Source organism: Antennarius striatus, chromosome 3 (genome assembly GCF_040054535.1).
Source record: "Antennarius striatus isolate MH-2024 chromosome 3, ASM4005453v1, whole genome shotgun sequence".
In the NCBI taxonomy this organism is placed as follows: domain Eukaryota; kingdom Metazoa; phylum Chordata; class Actinopteri; order Lophiiformes; family Antennariidae; genus Antennarius; species Antennarius striatus.
This window is the reverse complement of record NC_090778.1, coordinates 19,691,054-19,709,116: the sequence shown is the minus strand read 5'-3', so window position 1 is coordinate 19,709,116 and position 18,063 is coordinate 19,691,054. Positions and strand designations below refer to the sequence as shown.

General features: G+C 40.8%; 1 protein-coding gene across 3 annotated transcripts in view; it reads right to left on the bottom strand.

Annotated features, from left to right (window-relative positions):
- Window positions 1-1,967: 1,967 nt before the first annotated feature.
- grid2 (glutamate receptor, ionotropic, delta 2) overlaps window positions 1,968-18,063 on the bottom strand; it is a 578,212-nt gene continuing 562,116 nt past the window's right edge. The window contains exons 15-17 of one of the 3 annotated variants that reach the window (XM_068310763.1): window positions 16,748-16,988; window positions 7,408-7,679; window positions 4,805-5,036 (exon numbers count right to left, since the gene is read on the bottom strand). In XM_068310763.1, the coding sequence (XP_068166864.1) occupies window positions 4,931-5,036; window positions 7,408-7,679; window positions 16,748-16,988 (619 nt within the window). In that variant the 3' untranslated portion in view covers window positions 4,805-4,930. Of the gene's footprint in view, window positions 5,037-7,407; window positions 7,680-9,903; window positions 10,643-16,747; window positions 16,989-18,063 lie in introns of those variants that run through there. The other 2 variants (XM_068310762.1, XM_068310764.1) reach the window with 2 other exon arrangements.

Sequence of the window (18,063 nt, the reverse complement as noted above, 5' to 3'; positions counted from 1 at the left end):
AGGATTTATTCATATAAATATTATCATATCACGAAGCAACACATTACCCTATAGGATTTAATAATTAGGCCACGTCTAAATTACAAGTTACAACTTTGAAAAATTAAGATATACTACATACGAAATGCACAATAATCTTGTACGATGAGGCATTAAAATGTATCAAAAATACATAGTTTTTAATTATTGAATAGATCCTAGGTGCAACATGTGTTCTTTACATTTCTGTAAATTGTCTTTATTTCTGTGGGCTACTTCTACCTACACTCCAGCAAAATTCTTGTGCTTTCACTAATGTTTGAGTATTGATGATGCATTGGTACTTAAATTAGCAATGGATTTTCTCACACTAGTAAAGTAATCGTGTATTTTCTAGCATAAAAGTGTGGTTACTCTCCGCACGAAAAAATGTCCGATAATAATGAGGTGTAAGACTTTGAAGACGACATTTGTGTCAACAGATTTATATAATGATGACGAATTATCCAGTTTACCCTAAATCTGCTTGTTGCTCAATTGTGTTCAAATAAATGAAAAAACACCATTAACATCTAGTAATTTCATTTCGTCTATTCAGCTTCAAAATATGTAAATACACACTCAACGGGGAAAACTAGAATAAAGCTGGAGCAAAATAGCGCCCCTCGCTGGCTGAAATACACAACTACAATTTAGTGCTCCACTGAACTTGACAGCAGTTGTCCTCAGCAGTGTGTCTATCCAGCTGTTATCAGCAGCACACAGGCCTTTGAAGTGATCGCCTGTTTGAAACGAAACACAAAAGCTCAGTTCATGCTTGAACTTAAAAAACTAGTACACACATAATCTCATTTTACACATTTACAATGTCTAAAAGTACTGTTGTTGGTTGTATCCATTTTCTCTTGTCTTTTGCCCTCATTCATTGAATTAGGATTAATAATTTCAGTCCACAAGTCGTGCAAGGATTTTGCATCTATTATTAAATCACACCCTTCATTCATTCATGAAACTGATTTTTGTAGGTTTTCTTGATCAACATGACATCACACATAAATGATTAAAATTATTCAGTACATGCAAGTCCACCAACCCATGAAATAGCTAGCTATTTACAGATCCCAACCGTAACACTGGTGAATAAGGCATGCATACCGTCAAGGCTGAACATCCATCTATCAATCCACCCATTTTCTTCAAACTGCATGTTTTTGGAGGTGGGAGGAAGCTGGAGAACCCAAAGAGAACCCATGTAGACACGGGCAGAACATACAAACTGCACAGATTGGACTTGAACCCAGTACCTTCTTGCTGCGAAGCGACAACTCTACTCACTAACCCCATTCCAAGGCTAAACAGTCCCCTATAATTTAAATAGGCCGTATCCAAAATCAAACTCATAACCGTGCAACCATGATATATAAGGTAAACTAAAACATATTTAGATCTGGTGGGTCTGGACCTTTATTTTAATTCACACCAAATTTTTCACACACATAATGGCCAACACCACAAATACAGTATACCTCAGTCTTTTCAATTTCCATGGATTATTCCCTCTGACACTTTAGAAAATGTTGAGGCCTGCCCAATCTATGCATGATGTTTAAGGAAATTAAATTATTCCTTTATTCAGATGAAATCCCTGCATGTGGAGGCAGCCTGTCTTGAAGAAAGGCACAATCTGTTGAGTCAGTTTACCACAAAGAAGGCACAGAATTGATAATTTCTTCTAGAAAAGAAGACGAGTCACATGAGAATAAGAAGCAGCTTCAGTGGTTTTCTCTTGAGGTTGTTAATGCTCTTGTTCACCTCACTCCACTGGGAACAATGAACATCAGCATGAAAATGTAATTTCTTGAAAGGTTGGTCATTAGCATAAATAAAATTCACTTTGAGGAATCCATCCATCCATCCATGACATTTACATGAAAGTTAAATCAGTAAAATGTTGTGAGGATTAGCAAAAACAATAAATACCATTCCACTGTAGAAAACTTGTTTATTAGACAAATTATACACAGAAAGCTTTGCCACTTGTAACAGAGGCCCCAGTTTGTTCAGTTTTTGAATAATATGCAACACATACAACAAAATAGGCCTATATTAAATACTGTACATCATAAAAGTTTTGAAAATTATCAAATAAATCCTATATTTCTATGTATGAAATTAAAATGTTAACAGATAGCGCAAGAGCAAGTTTGTGCATGCTTTCTTTTTAATCAACTTGCCACTTTTTGTTATTTAGCCAGCAAAAGATAAGTGAATTTAGGATGACGTGAGAAAAGCAGTTTGTGTTTGTCGAAGGCGGACAGAACAAGGGAAGATGCAGTAACGCAACTGCTAAACTCAAAACTCAAGCTCCTTGTGATATACTCTTTACTTTGTTTAACAAAAATAGCATCAACATGTAAAATATACATTTTTATAATGTGTTTCTCATTTATACTAAATAAAAATGTCTGTGTCCTATTCTCATTCAGTAGCCATACTGCAGCCTAAGATGAGATGCTATAAGAATGCTTGCTTCAAAACACTGTGGCCTTACTGAGTTCTCTACGCACGACATTTTGCAGTTTTAGTTTTAATGATGAACTGAAAACTTGTTCTAAACAACTAACATTATCAATTATTAATACAGTGTTAGTGAAAAAGATTTGGTTCCATTTTTCCACCCCACCCCCATTCCACAAAATATTTCTAGCATATGATGTACCGCTCCCTTTCCGCACCCCAAAAATGCACCTTAATGGTCTCATTGTAATTAATTGGCACTTTTAAAAAAACAAGTTATACAAACAGTACCCTTAACATTACAGATATGAAATAGAAGTATATTTCTGACTCATCTCTTAGAAAGCAGCCATTGATATTCCAAAGGCTGTTTGTTCTTTATGACATTCCAGTGACCCTGAAGCACAACCACTGATTTGTTGCTTGTCAGTGTTTCCAGTAGACCGACATACCTTGAGTTTGACTAGAAGTCGGGATGGTGCTGCTAACTAGTTCACACATAAGGCCTGTACTGAAGATGCTGTCGCAATGGCTTCTTAATTTCATTTCACTGCTTGAACCTGATAACAACTGATTAATAAACTCAAAGATGACATGACTTTAGAGAATGAGCTTTTCTTGGAAAAAAAAAAAATCAGAAATGAAATCTCCCAATGAAGTAATGTTGCAAAACCAGACCACAGCACTCATTTAGCAGTTTTTTAAAGTTTGATGAAAGAAAAAAACAAGTAGACAGATAAAGATTGTTATTTTTTCAACTTTCTGACCAAAACACATTCCACGCATTAAATTTTTTTTTTTTTTTCAAAATCAAAAGTCAATAAAACACATTGAATAAGCATATGCTTTTTGAAGTCTTTCAGGTTGTCTTTTAGTTTTTCTTTTTCCTTAAACTGTTTTTTTTTTTGTATGATCCCTTTTTATTATCCCTCTGAGTCTCATTAGAGGACCTCACCATGACTTGAAAAGCATATAGCACAGAACAGGTGAGAAAAAAAACAGGTCAGATCTACATACAATCACTTACAGGTCTGTGGGCACTGGTACAGTGCATTGGGACTGACAGAGAGTCTTTAATGTGCATCAACGTGGTGAAAACAGTTTCAGGCTGATGCACCGAATGGCAGAGATAGTTTAAGATCGACATCAAACTGGTGATTCTACACTGTTACTGATGCACTGTCATGGCATGTCAGCAGTTTCCAGACAAATACACCATGATGGTATCCAGCTGTAAAGTCTCAGGCGTAGTCAGGGCATCATTTGGATGCCGTGTGGAGATGAGTGAATATTTAGAAACCCGGATATCAGTGAAACAACACGAGAGAAGGATAAACTCTGAATGGACTCCCACACTGTGAAAAAGCAGAGTTAAATCAGAGTTGGATCTTCTAGGATCCTTTTTAAAACTACAAGAGGCTGCTCTATGTATTCCAAGGGCTACAGACAAAACTATTCCTTTATTCATAAAGTAACTAACTGTACCTGCTCAGTAATGTAAGCCCCTAGAAGTTGTCTGATGGCTAAAGACACAATGAGTCACCCACCAATGGCGCTTATCAATCCTTAGTGCTCTTCTAAGCATTCTTGTGGTTGGTGTACTGTCAGCTAAACCCTTACAAGAAGGGTTCAAATAATAAGAATCATTAGGCCATTTCTGCTGATCTCCATTAAATGAGGCAGTCCTCAATATCATTGAACAGAAAAAATAAAAAGAGGTCCCCTTTCACACGTATTACCCAAAAAAATGTCCCAAACAATCACAGCTACAACGACAATAAAGCAAAAACACAAGCCCCTGTTATCCCCTTTCCTTTTTGAACCTCACCAGCATGGTTTAGAGGCAGACAAGCAACCCCTAGACAGGTGTTTACCTCATTTGTCTTCTCAAATTACAAAACGGACACCCTTGGAAACACCGAATCAGGAACTGAAAACATAAAAATTACTATATACACGGTTCTCTGTCTACTGACATTTTAGCTTTGCCCATTAAGTGTTCTACCTTCCCATGACTGATGCAAGCCACTTTGCCTCCTCGTCATTCCTCTACCTTCTCCTAAACCAACCCTATTCTTGGTAACACCTCATATAGAGGTGCCCCTGTCTGGATCATTGCCATATCCAAAGTTGGGTCCTGGACCTGTAGGCTGATAGGGGATAGAGGACATTGTTTTAATGGGGCTGCGGAAGAAACCGCCGTTTGGGGCCCTCTGCCTGAAAGGGCCCACCCCGCCAGTCCGGTGGTCCTGGAGGACGCCACTGCTCCCGAAACCAGCGGAAAATCCAGCAGCGGCTTTGGCAGAGAGGCTGCGGCTGAGGGTCTGGATCTGCTCAGGTATGAAAGTGGTGGTCGTGATGTGGGTGTTGCGGAAATCGCTGATTTGCTCGAGTGCCTGGCGAGCAGCGGGCAGTGCATCCATGTCAAGTGGTGTTAAATCGACGGAAGAGGTGGAGAACTGCTTGTGGGGGCTTTCATCCTCGGTGCACAAGCTGTTAACCCGGCGGTGTAGGTGCTCCAGGTCGATCTCCTTATCGTCCTGCAGGTGGGGAAGGGCAAGAAAGGACAGGGGCCGAGAGGAAGTGGTGATGGTAAATGGTAGAAGAGAAGGGAATACAGTCGGTCAAGAGGGATGGAATAGGAGAAAGATCCAGGGATAAAGTATAAGGACATCAGAAAAGAAAAGTGACAGAAAATGAAGGGATGAAGATGTTCAGGGGGATGAGAGGGAAGTTGAAAGAAGGAAGGGGAGAGAAAAAAGGCAAAGGAGAGTGAGGGGAATGAATATAGTGGAGTAAGAAAATGGAGAGAACAGTGAGGATAACAGTGGGTAGTAAGTGCAGAGAGGATATATTTTGAAAAAAAGCAGTGGACAAGGATGGGGGGAGATTTGTATTCAGCAATAGGGATGTTATCATCCAGCCAGTATAGGTGGTTGTTAAGAATAACAGTGTTGGACGACGTGCATAATGAAATGGTGAGGGCAAGCATGTGGCCAAGCATTTTGGCATATGAAGTATGTGAACGAAAGGTTAGTGTGACACAAAATAAAAGTGACACATGTTTGATGGCGACGTGGAAACAAAGATGTGATGCAAAGCAGGGAGAGCAAAGGGAGGAGGGAAAAATGAAGGGAAGGATAGAGAAGCACACTGAGTTGTGGTCAGGATATTGAAAGAGAAACACACACACATCTACAAGCTCTTTAAAGGGGGTGCAGATTATCTTAATTACACACAGGAAACACACCCCATCATGCTGTGTGCTCTGCGATTCCAAGGTGCTACATCTACTGTCCATACATAAATTACAATAGAAATATATAAAAAAAAGTAACAATAGAAAACTTATGCCTTTTTTCTTTTTCTTGTTACCTGTATTACATTCTTGCATCACGCCAAAAATTCACTTTGAGACTGATATCTCTTTTTCAAGTGAATTTTCACCAAGGCAACATACAATTAATCCACATGTTATCATAGAATATTGATCATTTTACTGAAATCAAACAATGTTTAATTAACATCCTTAACAATCTTAACAATTCTAATACAAAGCACAAACAATAACTTAAACTTTAACTTAACTTACTCTAAAAAAACTTATCATGACTATTCTTAAATATAAATTATCCACACAGTCTAAAAGATAGTCACATTCAGTAAGGGGAGGAGGGGAGGGGGGGGGTTCATGCTTCTCCTAGATGGGAAGGGGTGGACAGTGGTTCAGGCTTGCAATGAGTAAAGGGTGGAGAGGAGTGGGTTTAGGTGAAAGGTGTCGGAGGTGGCTGGAAAAAAGTTTACAAAACTTTCCAAAACTTTTTTTGTGCATTGTTAACACATAATGCACTTCACTACTACCTTGGGGGTGGGGGGTTGGGGGTTGGGGGGTGTCAGTCTGGGGTTTAAGGAGTCAAATTTTAGTGTGTCACATTTAATGGACAAATTGTTGGAGAAAAGTCAAACAGGGTTTTATGAGGAAGGGAGACACATTATTGGGGGGTAAAGGTAGATTTACTGACCGTGTCCTTTGGGTCTGGGGGAGTCTGTTGGGGAGTCTGGACTTATTGTATGTTGTTCATGAACAGAGGGCACCAAAAGTGGTGGCCCCTGGTTGCCATCTAATGAAGGGACAGTAGAAGGAAGGAGAGGACGAGGGGACCCTAGCGTGTGTCGTGACACTATCATACATACACTGGACATTTGAAGGAGGGGTTATTAAAATGATGAGTAAAGAAATGATGGGAAGTGAAAAAGAAGAGTGCATTATAAATGGTCAGCCTGCTGTCTGTGAGAGGAAGGTAATGAGGCACTGCAAGGTGTGATTGAAAGGGACTGAGGCAAGATAGTGTGGCATTGATAGAACTGTGAAGGGAGGTGTAATGTTGCCCTTTGTTTTAACGCAATCTGTAGAATGATATTTTAAGACTGACTATCCCTAAAGATAGTGGAGTAGGTCAAACTCGGATGAATAACTTGTATTCCTAACACAAAGGCCTCTTTTCCTGATTACCAAGGCAAAAGTCTTTCCCAACACATTTAGGAAAAAACCTTTGTAAACTCGGTGTTTATAGATTTATAGGACATATACTTTTACTGTCTGGTCAAAGATGATTTGGAGTTTGAAAGATGATGAAAATATATTTGCTTCTAGGTGGAGAGACAGCGCCCTCCTATGGCATAAAGGCCTCATTGCACAAATTATCATCCAGCGTCATGCTGGAGGATTTAAGGAGCTTCAATTTTCATCAAGCAGATATTTGCTGCTCTGTGAACAACAAACATTGAACTCTGGTGTCCATTATTACTCTTAATATATCATCATTCATATCTCATAGCATATGAAATATATTTCTTTAAGCATTACTAACCAAAAACAAAAGTATTGTTATCCATTATTGTATGTATAACCTTGGAGTGGGAGGTGAGGTGGTGAAGGTGCTCATTCTCATTTTGGGAGCGAGCTCGGAAGGGTTGGTGGATTCGTACGAGTGCTGCACAATCAAGGCGCAGGGAATGTCGCAGCATGCTGGGGGCTGGTAATGGGTGGCAGTGGGGACAGTGGTGTTGGCAGTGTTGGGGATTTGGTTCTGGGTCTGACCACCCAGAGCAAGAGGGTGCTCATTAGGAGTGTGAGGGCATGGATCGACAGCTTGCCTGGCAGACGGGCCATCTGCCTGTGTCTTTTGTGAGTGTGTGATGTTCACATGGTTGTGTGAATGTGTGTGTGTGTGTGTGTGTGTGTGTGTGTGTGTGTTTGTGTGAGCCAAAGAGAGAGGATGAGACATAGAGAGTGTGCCAAGGTGATGTGAGAAAGGTGTGCAGCGGTTCATATACATGTGTTTGTGGGCATGCAGGTTGAGTGGTAAAATTCAAACGAGCCAGAAAAAAGACACACAGGCAGACAAATGTCAGATGGGCAGAAACAGAGGTGGGGATGTGTGACAGACCAGATCAGGCAGATGGACGGATGGTAAGGTGAGGGGAAAGAGGAAAGACAATTGGAGAGACAGACGGGTGGGGAATGAGTGAGAAGAAAGACATGGCAGTCAGTCAGCACACACAGTTAAGCAGGTCATTCTGTGTTGTGTCCTCAGAGACACATTCACACAGTTATATACCTGAAAAGGGGAGAGGTTTAAATGTCATTTTGTATTGCTCTCTCTCTCCCTCTCCCTTTCTCATTCTCTCTCTCCCCCCTCGCCCGCTGTATCCCTCAACACAGAGTACTTACAAAACAAAATAAAAAGGCAATGTGAGAGCTTTGAACAATATGACACAGATCATTACGTAGAGTTAGAATGAGTAGAGTGGCAATTCCCATCCAAACAAAACAAAACAAAAATCAAAATCAAAGGGCAGCTGTTTGAGGTGAACCAAAGGGGATGGTACACGCGGAAGTGCCTGCTCTTCTCATGCTAAATCTATGGATTACGTAAAAAAAACAGATATGGTCAAAACCACAAATATCATCATTATGAAAGAGTTCTGACATCGACAAGTATTTCAATGTGTATTATTTTAGTTAATCATAGATTTTGGAGATGTGGTTGATTCCAATGACAGAACTCTTTCATGCAAACCTCTGGTAGAACACATACAGGTTAAAAAAAGGTCAAGCAAAACAGCCTCCCTGCTATGAATGAAATAGACATCAGACACTCATTTGGAATGTAAAAAATGTCTATTTGAAAAATCTTGAGTTTCAAAAGCAGCAGTAGAGCATCGACTCGTCTTTAGAATCTGCAATGTGCTTTCTTTACAAAGTCACCAACCCAAAATGAGTTAAGAAGCTTTTGAGCATGGAAAAGAGTAACAAAAGAGAGGATGATGTCAAATTTATGAAAATGCAGGCAAAATGCACATTTTTGTTACTAAATGGACGATAATCAATATAAGATAAGGACTGAAATGTGTTGCAGTCACTCATCTGAAAAAACAGCAGGGATGACTTGTGGGTAGAAGAGAAATATGTGAATATTTTTCAAATGTGCTCAATCACATTTCTAGTAATTGGTGACCAATCACAGCCAAGTCTTTAGTGAAAATATGTGTATTGGTGAATGTATCAGTGTGTAAGCAAACAGTACACATTGAGAAGCAGAGTCATACAAGTATAACACACAACACAAAACCAGAGCATCACACAGACACACAACATTAAGCCCAAAGTCAAAAGCAGTTATTACAGCATACAGTATGGATGTAAAAGCATGTCCAGACAAGTACAGAATGTAATTATGCATGTTTTAGTATGTGCAAGAAACAGAGACACAAACACATTTTAGTAATAATAGAGTTTGAACAGTGGATTGTTGCTTTTCATGTATGCAAAGACACCTGAGCGTAATGGGAATGGTGTTCTGACCGTACAACATGATAGATGAAAGTAGTCATGATTTGTGTCAGTATTTAATTATTTTAAGTGAATCGCATATATCTTAAGTTGTTTGTGTGGCACTGAGGAAAAAATGATTCTTGACTGAAGGAATAAATGGAAAACCATCAAAGCTAAAGTAGCATGTTTGCAGGAGACCGAACAAAGGTGTGTCTCACAAATGTAAATGCATATTATGCATGAGTTTCATTATATGGAATATCGCTCACAGCGCTTGCATCCACACAAGTCTAACATGAAGGAAGGGTCGTGGTAATTGCGTAGCAATGATGACATATATGCATTCATTTGGAAGGGCAAGCTCATTGATGTGTGTGTGTGCGTGTGTGTGTGTCGGTTGTGTGGGGAAACAGGAGGACAAATGAGGGTGAGCCTATTGATTTTTTAATTAAAACTGATCATCACAGGCAGTGTACCATTGAAAAGATAAGCAACAGGATTTATTCAGCAAACATTTGATAGGTGAGATCTACCACAAGCAGAATGATCCTTCATATATCTGTGCACTTACAGGGGTAGATTGATTAGATAATATCATTAGTTCATGTACAATTTATTTTACGCAATGCTGTGAGTTTTTTTCTGCTCATAATAGCACAGGATACTAGAATTACTCTGCAGCTGATTATATCCTGATTTCTCTACACAATAAGGTGATATATGTTCTACTGGGAGACGCTGTGTTGGAGGAGGGCATCGGAAGCAGAGTGCTCATGGCAAGTCTGTACTCCCAGTTGATATTTCTGCTGCCAGTGCATCTGACTCAGCCAAGTTTTTAGGCCCACGCACAAAGAACAGGTCAACAGGAACTCATATTTTATATCAAGCTTGCAAAAAAGCCGAAGGAAGTTGAGTGCTATCGACTCAGTGGGATGGTCTCAAGTGGCATCGACATTCACTGCGACAGTAAAACAAAGATAAATGAGTTTTTCATGGAAGCGCACAGACAGAGGTGTCTTGTGGAGATAATTACAAGCTGTATGGCGAGGCTCGCTTTATTAATTTAACTTATGGAAGTTTGTGTGAGACGAACCACACAAGACTTTCTCCACCAGGACCAACTGGCACACAAGGGCAGATTCTTCCTGAAATGCATCATATGGAATTGATCTAATTAGCCATTTCGAAGTTGACTTAAATTTGTCTTCCTTCCTCTGCTGAGTGGAGACATGCTGCAGTGATCCCAGCTGGACTCCTGTTCTCTCCTCACCAACCATGTTTGCAGCTGGTCACCCATTTGGAACAATTCTGCACAGATGGTTTCAGATCTGAGCATAGTAATCCCACTGTTTGTACACATATTGTGACGGATGATTTTAGGAAGAAATAAGGAATACAATCTCAGCAAAATGAAAAAAAAACTCCCAAGCTGTCAATTTTAAGCTAGGAGAATGCTGGAGCAGCGTCTCCCAGAAGGAAGTAATGCTTGTTGCAATCACTGTACGCAGATGTACAAATGAAGCGATGACATTCGTTATGTGGAGAACAAAAATAGACAGCTCACAGTGAAATGGGCAAACTTGCTGATTTGTGGGCTTCAGAATGTGTTAAAGTACACACACACACACACACACACACACACACACACACACACACACACACACACACACACACACACACACACACACACACACACACACACACACACACACACACACACACACACACAAACCCAGAAAGGTGTGAGTGAAAAACGTTTCAGGTCCTGTTTGATGATGGAGCGGTCTGTTTGGAGCATGCTGAGGCCTTGATGTTTGCGGGTTCCTTCCACTGAGCTAATGCTGAGCAAAGCCAATGGAAATCGATAGGTCAGTCCTTTGATAGGGTGAAGGATAATTGTCAAGGGTCAACTATCAAAAACATTCATGGCTGACTTAACCGACTTCATTTTCACCATGGAAGCGGTGAAGTGATTCTAATGAAGCACTTTAATTGGATATCTCTTTAATCTGCTCCACCATTCGCACAATACTTTTAACTTATGTATTTTATAAATTTTTCTTAATCATTTTGTTTAAACAAACAGAAAATGTGCTTAACAACTTGGATGCTGGATTTAAATAGTAGAAATAACTAGTATTTTCCACACGTCATCTACTGCTTGATGCCTCGTTAAACAAAGCCCTGGATAAGATCTATAAAAATTAAAGACTATCCCTCCATCCTGACTTCACTCCCGCACTCAGTCAGGGGCTGATTATGTTGGTTGCTCTTAATGGCTAATGAAGATGGCGGGGGGTATGTATGTTTAGGCACGTTGCCACCGAGCCTCACTGTGTTTAACACGACCTTGGTTTCAATCAAAGGTTTGCTGTCTTTGTGATTGCTCATTGGAAGACATGACTACTGATCTGAATGACAGATTAAAGCTGGTGACAGAGCAGGGGGCCAGATGTAAGGGTGTGTGTGCTGCATCTCCCAGCATGTGCCCTCAAGAAAAGATTATTGCCGTCTGATCAGAAAGGAAGCGTGTATGGGATATTGTTGCAGCAGGTAATGAAATTAGTGCACGCAATTATTTGTGACCTGAAATGTTTAAAGGATGTGTTTCTGACTGTGTTGTAACATAAATAGGAAGTCAACTGATAGATATGAAACATTTCTCCAAGCCTTACTATTGGATCTACTTACCCGACGTAAATGAAAGTAAATGAAGCTTATGAAGACCAAACTACATGTATTTTTTAAACATTTGAAACAATGTTGTAGTCATGTTTTACTTGAGATGTGTGAAGTTTGAATATGACCTCATAGCTCCTGATTGTGCCCACAGAGGGGACTGTCTGCAAGTCTAGCCTTAAGTTCATCAATATTCTAAAGAGCAAAAAGAGCAATCCACATGGGTGCAAGAAAAATTAATTTGATAAAGAATTTAATAGGATCAATTTGCAATTAATTAATAAAGTAATTTAACAAACAGTCCAAACACCAAGTCATAAATAGCTGAACTAAGCTGATGGTATTGAGTTTTTCTGGGTGAGCTCTGAACTGCAGTGAGGAAAGTTTACAGCAAGTCATAAATCACTTTATGCCTGCAAGACTGTCAGTTTTGGCTACAGCAAACACATGCATGCATGTGTTTCGATTGCTTAGTTACATTACTATTAAAACTGTTAGCTGGTAATTTATGAGGCTTCTTCTCCCAAATTTGAAACAGTGATGTAGTAATTTGTGACGATGTGTTAGTGTTCAACCTGGAACAGCTTGTTAATCGTTTGAAACCTGTGGTTCATAAATATGTTGAAACTTTCCTCTTAATTACTTCTAGGGGATCTTATCAGTCTTCTATTATTAAATATTACCTGATTTCGCACTAGATCATCCTGGGTTTAGTGACTATTTTTCACATTTGTGTCATCTTTATGAATTTATTTGAAGATTTAAATTTAAAAATAACCTGATGCAAAATATTAAAAATATGGGAACAGTTTCTTTCTTTCCTGGTAGTGAGAAATCTCTTAATATATTTTTATTTGGGTTAATTATTGTCCGTCCCTCACTGTTAGTTTTTGTGACCGTGCACATTGATGTATGATGCATCCTGGCAGACCATCGTGGGTGTTTTTTAAACATTGGGCAGTTAAATGATAGATTCAGTCAGTATTTACATTTTATACTCCACAAGTTAACCTTAGCTTGCCATTATCAAAGCTACCCCAGAGGGCATGAAGCAGTTTTACTGTAGCTGAAGCAATCTATCTGATTTGTGTTGCGACATACCTCATTCTAATTTATTACCAATTATGAATAAGTAACTCAAAACTAAAGGTGAAAATATTAATTTCAGACATGATTACTTTTCTTTGACCTAATTAGAGGCATGTTTTTGCACACCAAATTTAGTGCACTTGACTGCAGTTGCACATTTCTAATTAACATTATTTCCTTAAACATTCTCCACCCTCTGTGTTTAGGTGTGTAATTATGCATGGGGAGTTGACAAGGTGGAGGCCCTTTGGAAGCCGGAATGGAAGCCTTGTGAAATCCCTCTGTGGAAAAAACAGCTGAATTTGAGAGGCCAAAAAAAGGCATGCTGCTCTTTTCTGGGAGCAGGGCTGGAGCTTGTGTGATTAGAATGCAGTCACGTAAAAGCAACTTAAGACACTGTCATTTTGACTTTTTCTGAAGGCATTGCCTTTCATGTCTATATGGAACAAACGAAGCATCACAGCAGACTGCAGGGTTTCTACGTGGAGATGATGTTGTTGGAGTAGGTTTGATTGTCTTAAATGATATCCCCGCCGAGGTGATCAACCGCACATAGGCTGATTGGATATTTCACAGGGTGCTGCTGCTAATTTACAAGGTGGAGTATTGGTGGAAGCGCCGGCATAAATATCCATGTTTATAGTGTGAGTAGCTGTTTCTGATTCTGCACACTGCATCATTCGAATGCCCTCAGGCTGTTGACTGTTGTTGCTTTTAACCTTGTCAGTGCTCCCTCCTTCCCCAGAACATGAACTTTTCAGAATAATAAGTCATCGATTAGCCCGTTGACACTGATTCTTTTGACTTATCTTCAAAGCCCTCAAAATGGGGCTGATATATCATTAAAAATAATTTATGCAGGACATCAATAGTAGTTGACAGCTGTGTACATGACATGACCAGCAAAGTAAATACCTCCAAGTACTGAATGAGCAAAATAAGAATAACACCATTGTGGAGATCTAATTTAAATTGAGGATACTGTCAGAAGGTTTCAGAATGTATCATGACAGTTGATATAAATGTCTTATTTTAGCATCAGTATAAATTGTAGTAGAGATTGAACAATGACATGACCTCCTGCTCCCACTACGACTGAGACTGTCATCACTGCAGACCTGGTGATGACAACGCTGCGGAGGCTCCATCCCTATAAGGCGGCTGGACCGGATAAGGTCTCCCCAAGACTCCTCCGAGCCTGTACTTCAGAACTAGGGGACCCCCTGCAGCGATTGTTCAACCTCAGTCTGCGGCTGGGGAGGGTCCCGTTACTGTGGAAGACCTCCTGCATCGTTCCTGTACCCAAGAAAAGACGGCCTACTGAGCTCAACGACCACCGACCGGTAGCTCTTACCTCCCACGTAATGAAGACCCTAGAGAGACTGGTCCTGGAGCTCATGCGTCCACAGGTGCAGGGTGCTATTGACCCTCTCCTGTTTGCCTATCAGGCCAGGGTTGGGGTTGACGACGCTGTCTTGTACCACCTCCGCCGTGTGCTCTCCTACCTGGACACCGGGGGCTGTGCCGTCAGGGTGCTCTTCTTTGACTTTTCGAGCGCCTTCAACACCATCCAGCCCCGGCTTCTGCAGGATAAACTGACCTCCATGGCTGTGGACCCCTACCTCGTGAGCTGGATCACGGATTACCTAATGGACAGACCCCACTACGTTCTTATGGGGGACTGATTGTCTTCTATGGTGACCAGCAGCATGGGGGCGCCACAGGGGACCGTGCTCTCCCCCATTCTCTTCACCCTCTACACATTGGACTTCAAGCACAACTCGGATACATGCCACATACAGAAGTACTCTGGTGACACTGCAATTGTGGCATTGATTCGGGAGGGTGATGAAGGGGAGTACAGGGCATTGGTGGCTGACTCCGTTGAGTGGTGCCAACAGAACCAGCTCCAGCTCAACGTCTCCAAGACGAAGGAGATTTCCGGCTGGCACTCCCCCTCTCCACAGCCAGTGATCATCGAGGGCAGTGAGGTGGAGGTGTTAGGTAACTATAAGTAGCTGGGACTGCAGCTAGACAGCAGACTGGACTGGTCAGCAGAATGTACTTCCTGAGGAGGCTGGCCTCCTTCAACATCTGTCCTAAGCTCCTTCTCATGTTCTATCAGCCCGTAGTCTACAGTGTGATGTCATATGCCATTGTGTGTTGGGGTAGCGGGTCCAGGAAAAGAGATATGGACCGTCTTAACAGACTCATCCGCAGAGCGGGCTCAGTGGTCGGGCTGAGCCTGGACTCTGTTGAGACCTTTCTGCAGAGCAGGACCATGTCTAAAGTTAGGGCTATCATTAACAACATCAGCCACCCCCTGCACACCACCTTCTCCCAGCAGAGAAGCACCTTAAGCGGCAGACTGCTGTCACACAGCGCCTCCACGGAGAGGCTGAGGTCCTCCTTCATGCCCCGTGCCATCAGGGGGTACAATAACTCTCTCAAGAGGAGCAGGGGGAAGATGGAGAGGTCTGCATACGGTTGAATGGAGGGGAGGAGATGTCCGCCTGTGCTGCAATGTAGTGATGTTGTGATGTTTTGATATTAGATGCCTTGTATTTTTGACCATTGTGAGATAGATATCAGATAGATATTAGATGTTGTGATATCAGATAGCTGTGATACTTGTGATATTAGATAGATTTTGTGATATTAGATAGATATTAGATGTTGTGATATTAGATAGTGATGCCTTACATTGTAAGAAGGGTGTACCTTACCCACCATGTGGGCCTCCTGCTAATTTTCACTTGCACTCTTTATTTTTATTTGTTTTGTTTTTTTTATTTTTATTTTATACTGTTTATATTTTAGTGATAATTTAGTATATGTCCTGTTAATGCTACATGTGTCTGCTAATGTAGTGTATGTCTTGTGTTATGTCCTTTGGTGTCAGTGTTTCTTTTTTTTTAATTCAGTATTTATTCATTATGTAATACCTGAGCAGTGGATATGTGCAATTTCCTCCGGGATTAATAAAGTATATATCTATCTATCTATGAGGAATATGGGTAAACAAAAACATTGTCTTTCTAGTGCTGGTAATTTGATGTTGACTTCCAGAATGCAAAAAATGACTAACAGGAATCTTCGCAAGATGACAGTCCTGTTTGCCTTTTCCTTCCCTTCTCAGAGATTCATAAACAGAAGACTGCAGAAGATCAATGCCAGTTATGGAGGAGGCCTAATATAGCACCTCCAGGATTCTTTTTGACAGAATGTGCAGAAACCAAATGAACACAGTTGCAGTCTCTGCTATCAGAATATTATTGCTGATGCTGCTTGTGTGCAAATTTAGCTCGGGGGAAGTGACTTTGTTAACATGGGAGGTTTTCAAAGATTATACACTTTGTCGGTGTCACCACTCCTTCTCAAAGAAGACCCTCATATCCTGCTCTCTCATGCATGATTTTTTTCACCTTTGCATGCCTAGTAACAAATTTATACTTTATATGGAGTCATTTTGGATCTTTCTCCTCTTGCCCCTGCTACATGACATTAAGTCCTTCATTAACTTTTATATAATTTTATTTTTTCTACCTCTTAGACTCTGACACATATGAAAAGAACTCTCATGTAAGTTTTCTATATCTTTATATAGCATGGTTCCTCCTCACAGTCAATCATTTGCGCTCCTACCTCTTTGGAAGGAACTCTGGATCCCTTCCTCCGTGACCACCAGCTTTCCACCATGGCGATGAGGCAGGAAAGCACCACTCCAGCTGCTAGGACGCAAAAAACACCTGCAAAGCTATGGATGTCCAAGGCGTTGCCGTGCTGTCGTGCCTGGACAGAGCTGTAAAGGTCACAGGGGCTGTCCCTAGGCCACCACTTGAGTTTTAGTATATCCATGTCCCCGTTTTGCTGGAGCTCCAATATTCTAGGATGCAGACAAAAGACATAAGTGTGTAAGTACAGCACCACATTGATCTACGGATCTATGGGTTTATACAAATCTATTAAAAAATACATGCAAAGTCTTGTTTTGACAATGTTTCTGGCCATTGAAGGAGAACGCTAGAGAAGTAAATATGCATTTAAATACAGGCAGACAATTTTGAGTAGATGAAGGGCAGATGCATGAAGTGCAACAATCAAACAATCAGCTTTATCTAACGTCAGAGAGTACGTTAAAGCTGTCCGTATAGTTATTGTGCATGATAATTGATGGTGTCTGGCTGCCATTTTACTGATTACAGACTGAAAATGCTTCATAACAATCATGCAGGATTAAATGTATTTGCATAAACCAACTGCGCAATCCCTGACCACAAAGCCTGACAACACTGCACTGTTTACTGTTGTTGATGTAACTCCTCTTTTCCATTTGAGGGCAGTGTTTGCCAGTTGAAAGTCCTCTCTTAGCTCTGACAACCATATTGGTCTGTCAAACTCATTATGGCTAACATTAATATATTTTGCAGCCACAATGTCATTATGCAGACTAGCTTTAGTCCCAGGATTGATGGCTTCAGAGAGGATACAGCTCAGAGGTTGATGGTGCCCCTCTGTTAGCCTTCAGATTACTGTTTAACTGGGTCGTTCATTTTGGCTTGGAGGAGGGCTGTACACACAGAGGCAGGCATACAGAGGCTCTGATAGCATTTGGTTGGATATTTAAAAGGCAATCTGCCACAGAGAGGAGCATAGGGAAGGGGGGAGACAAAGGAAAACAGCAACCTGGAAAATGTTTAGGTATGCATGTTTATGCATATGCCCTATCTCCCTGATAACACACAGACAACGGGGCCCCACAGTATTTAACAGAGCAAATTCACATTCATGAACAGAGTCACCAACCTGACTTCACACACATCTAAGCAAACAATGACATGAGACAGATGTTTGCAATTATGTGCAGAACTTTCTGGTGGCAGTCGCCTGCTGCAGTTTCAATGACAACATACTGACATAACTGACAGAGGCCATATCTCATCTTCATTCTTCTAGCATAC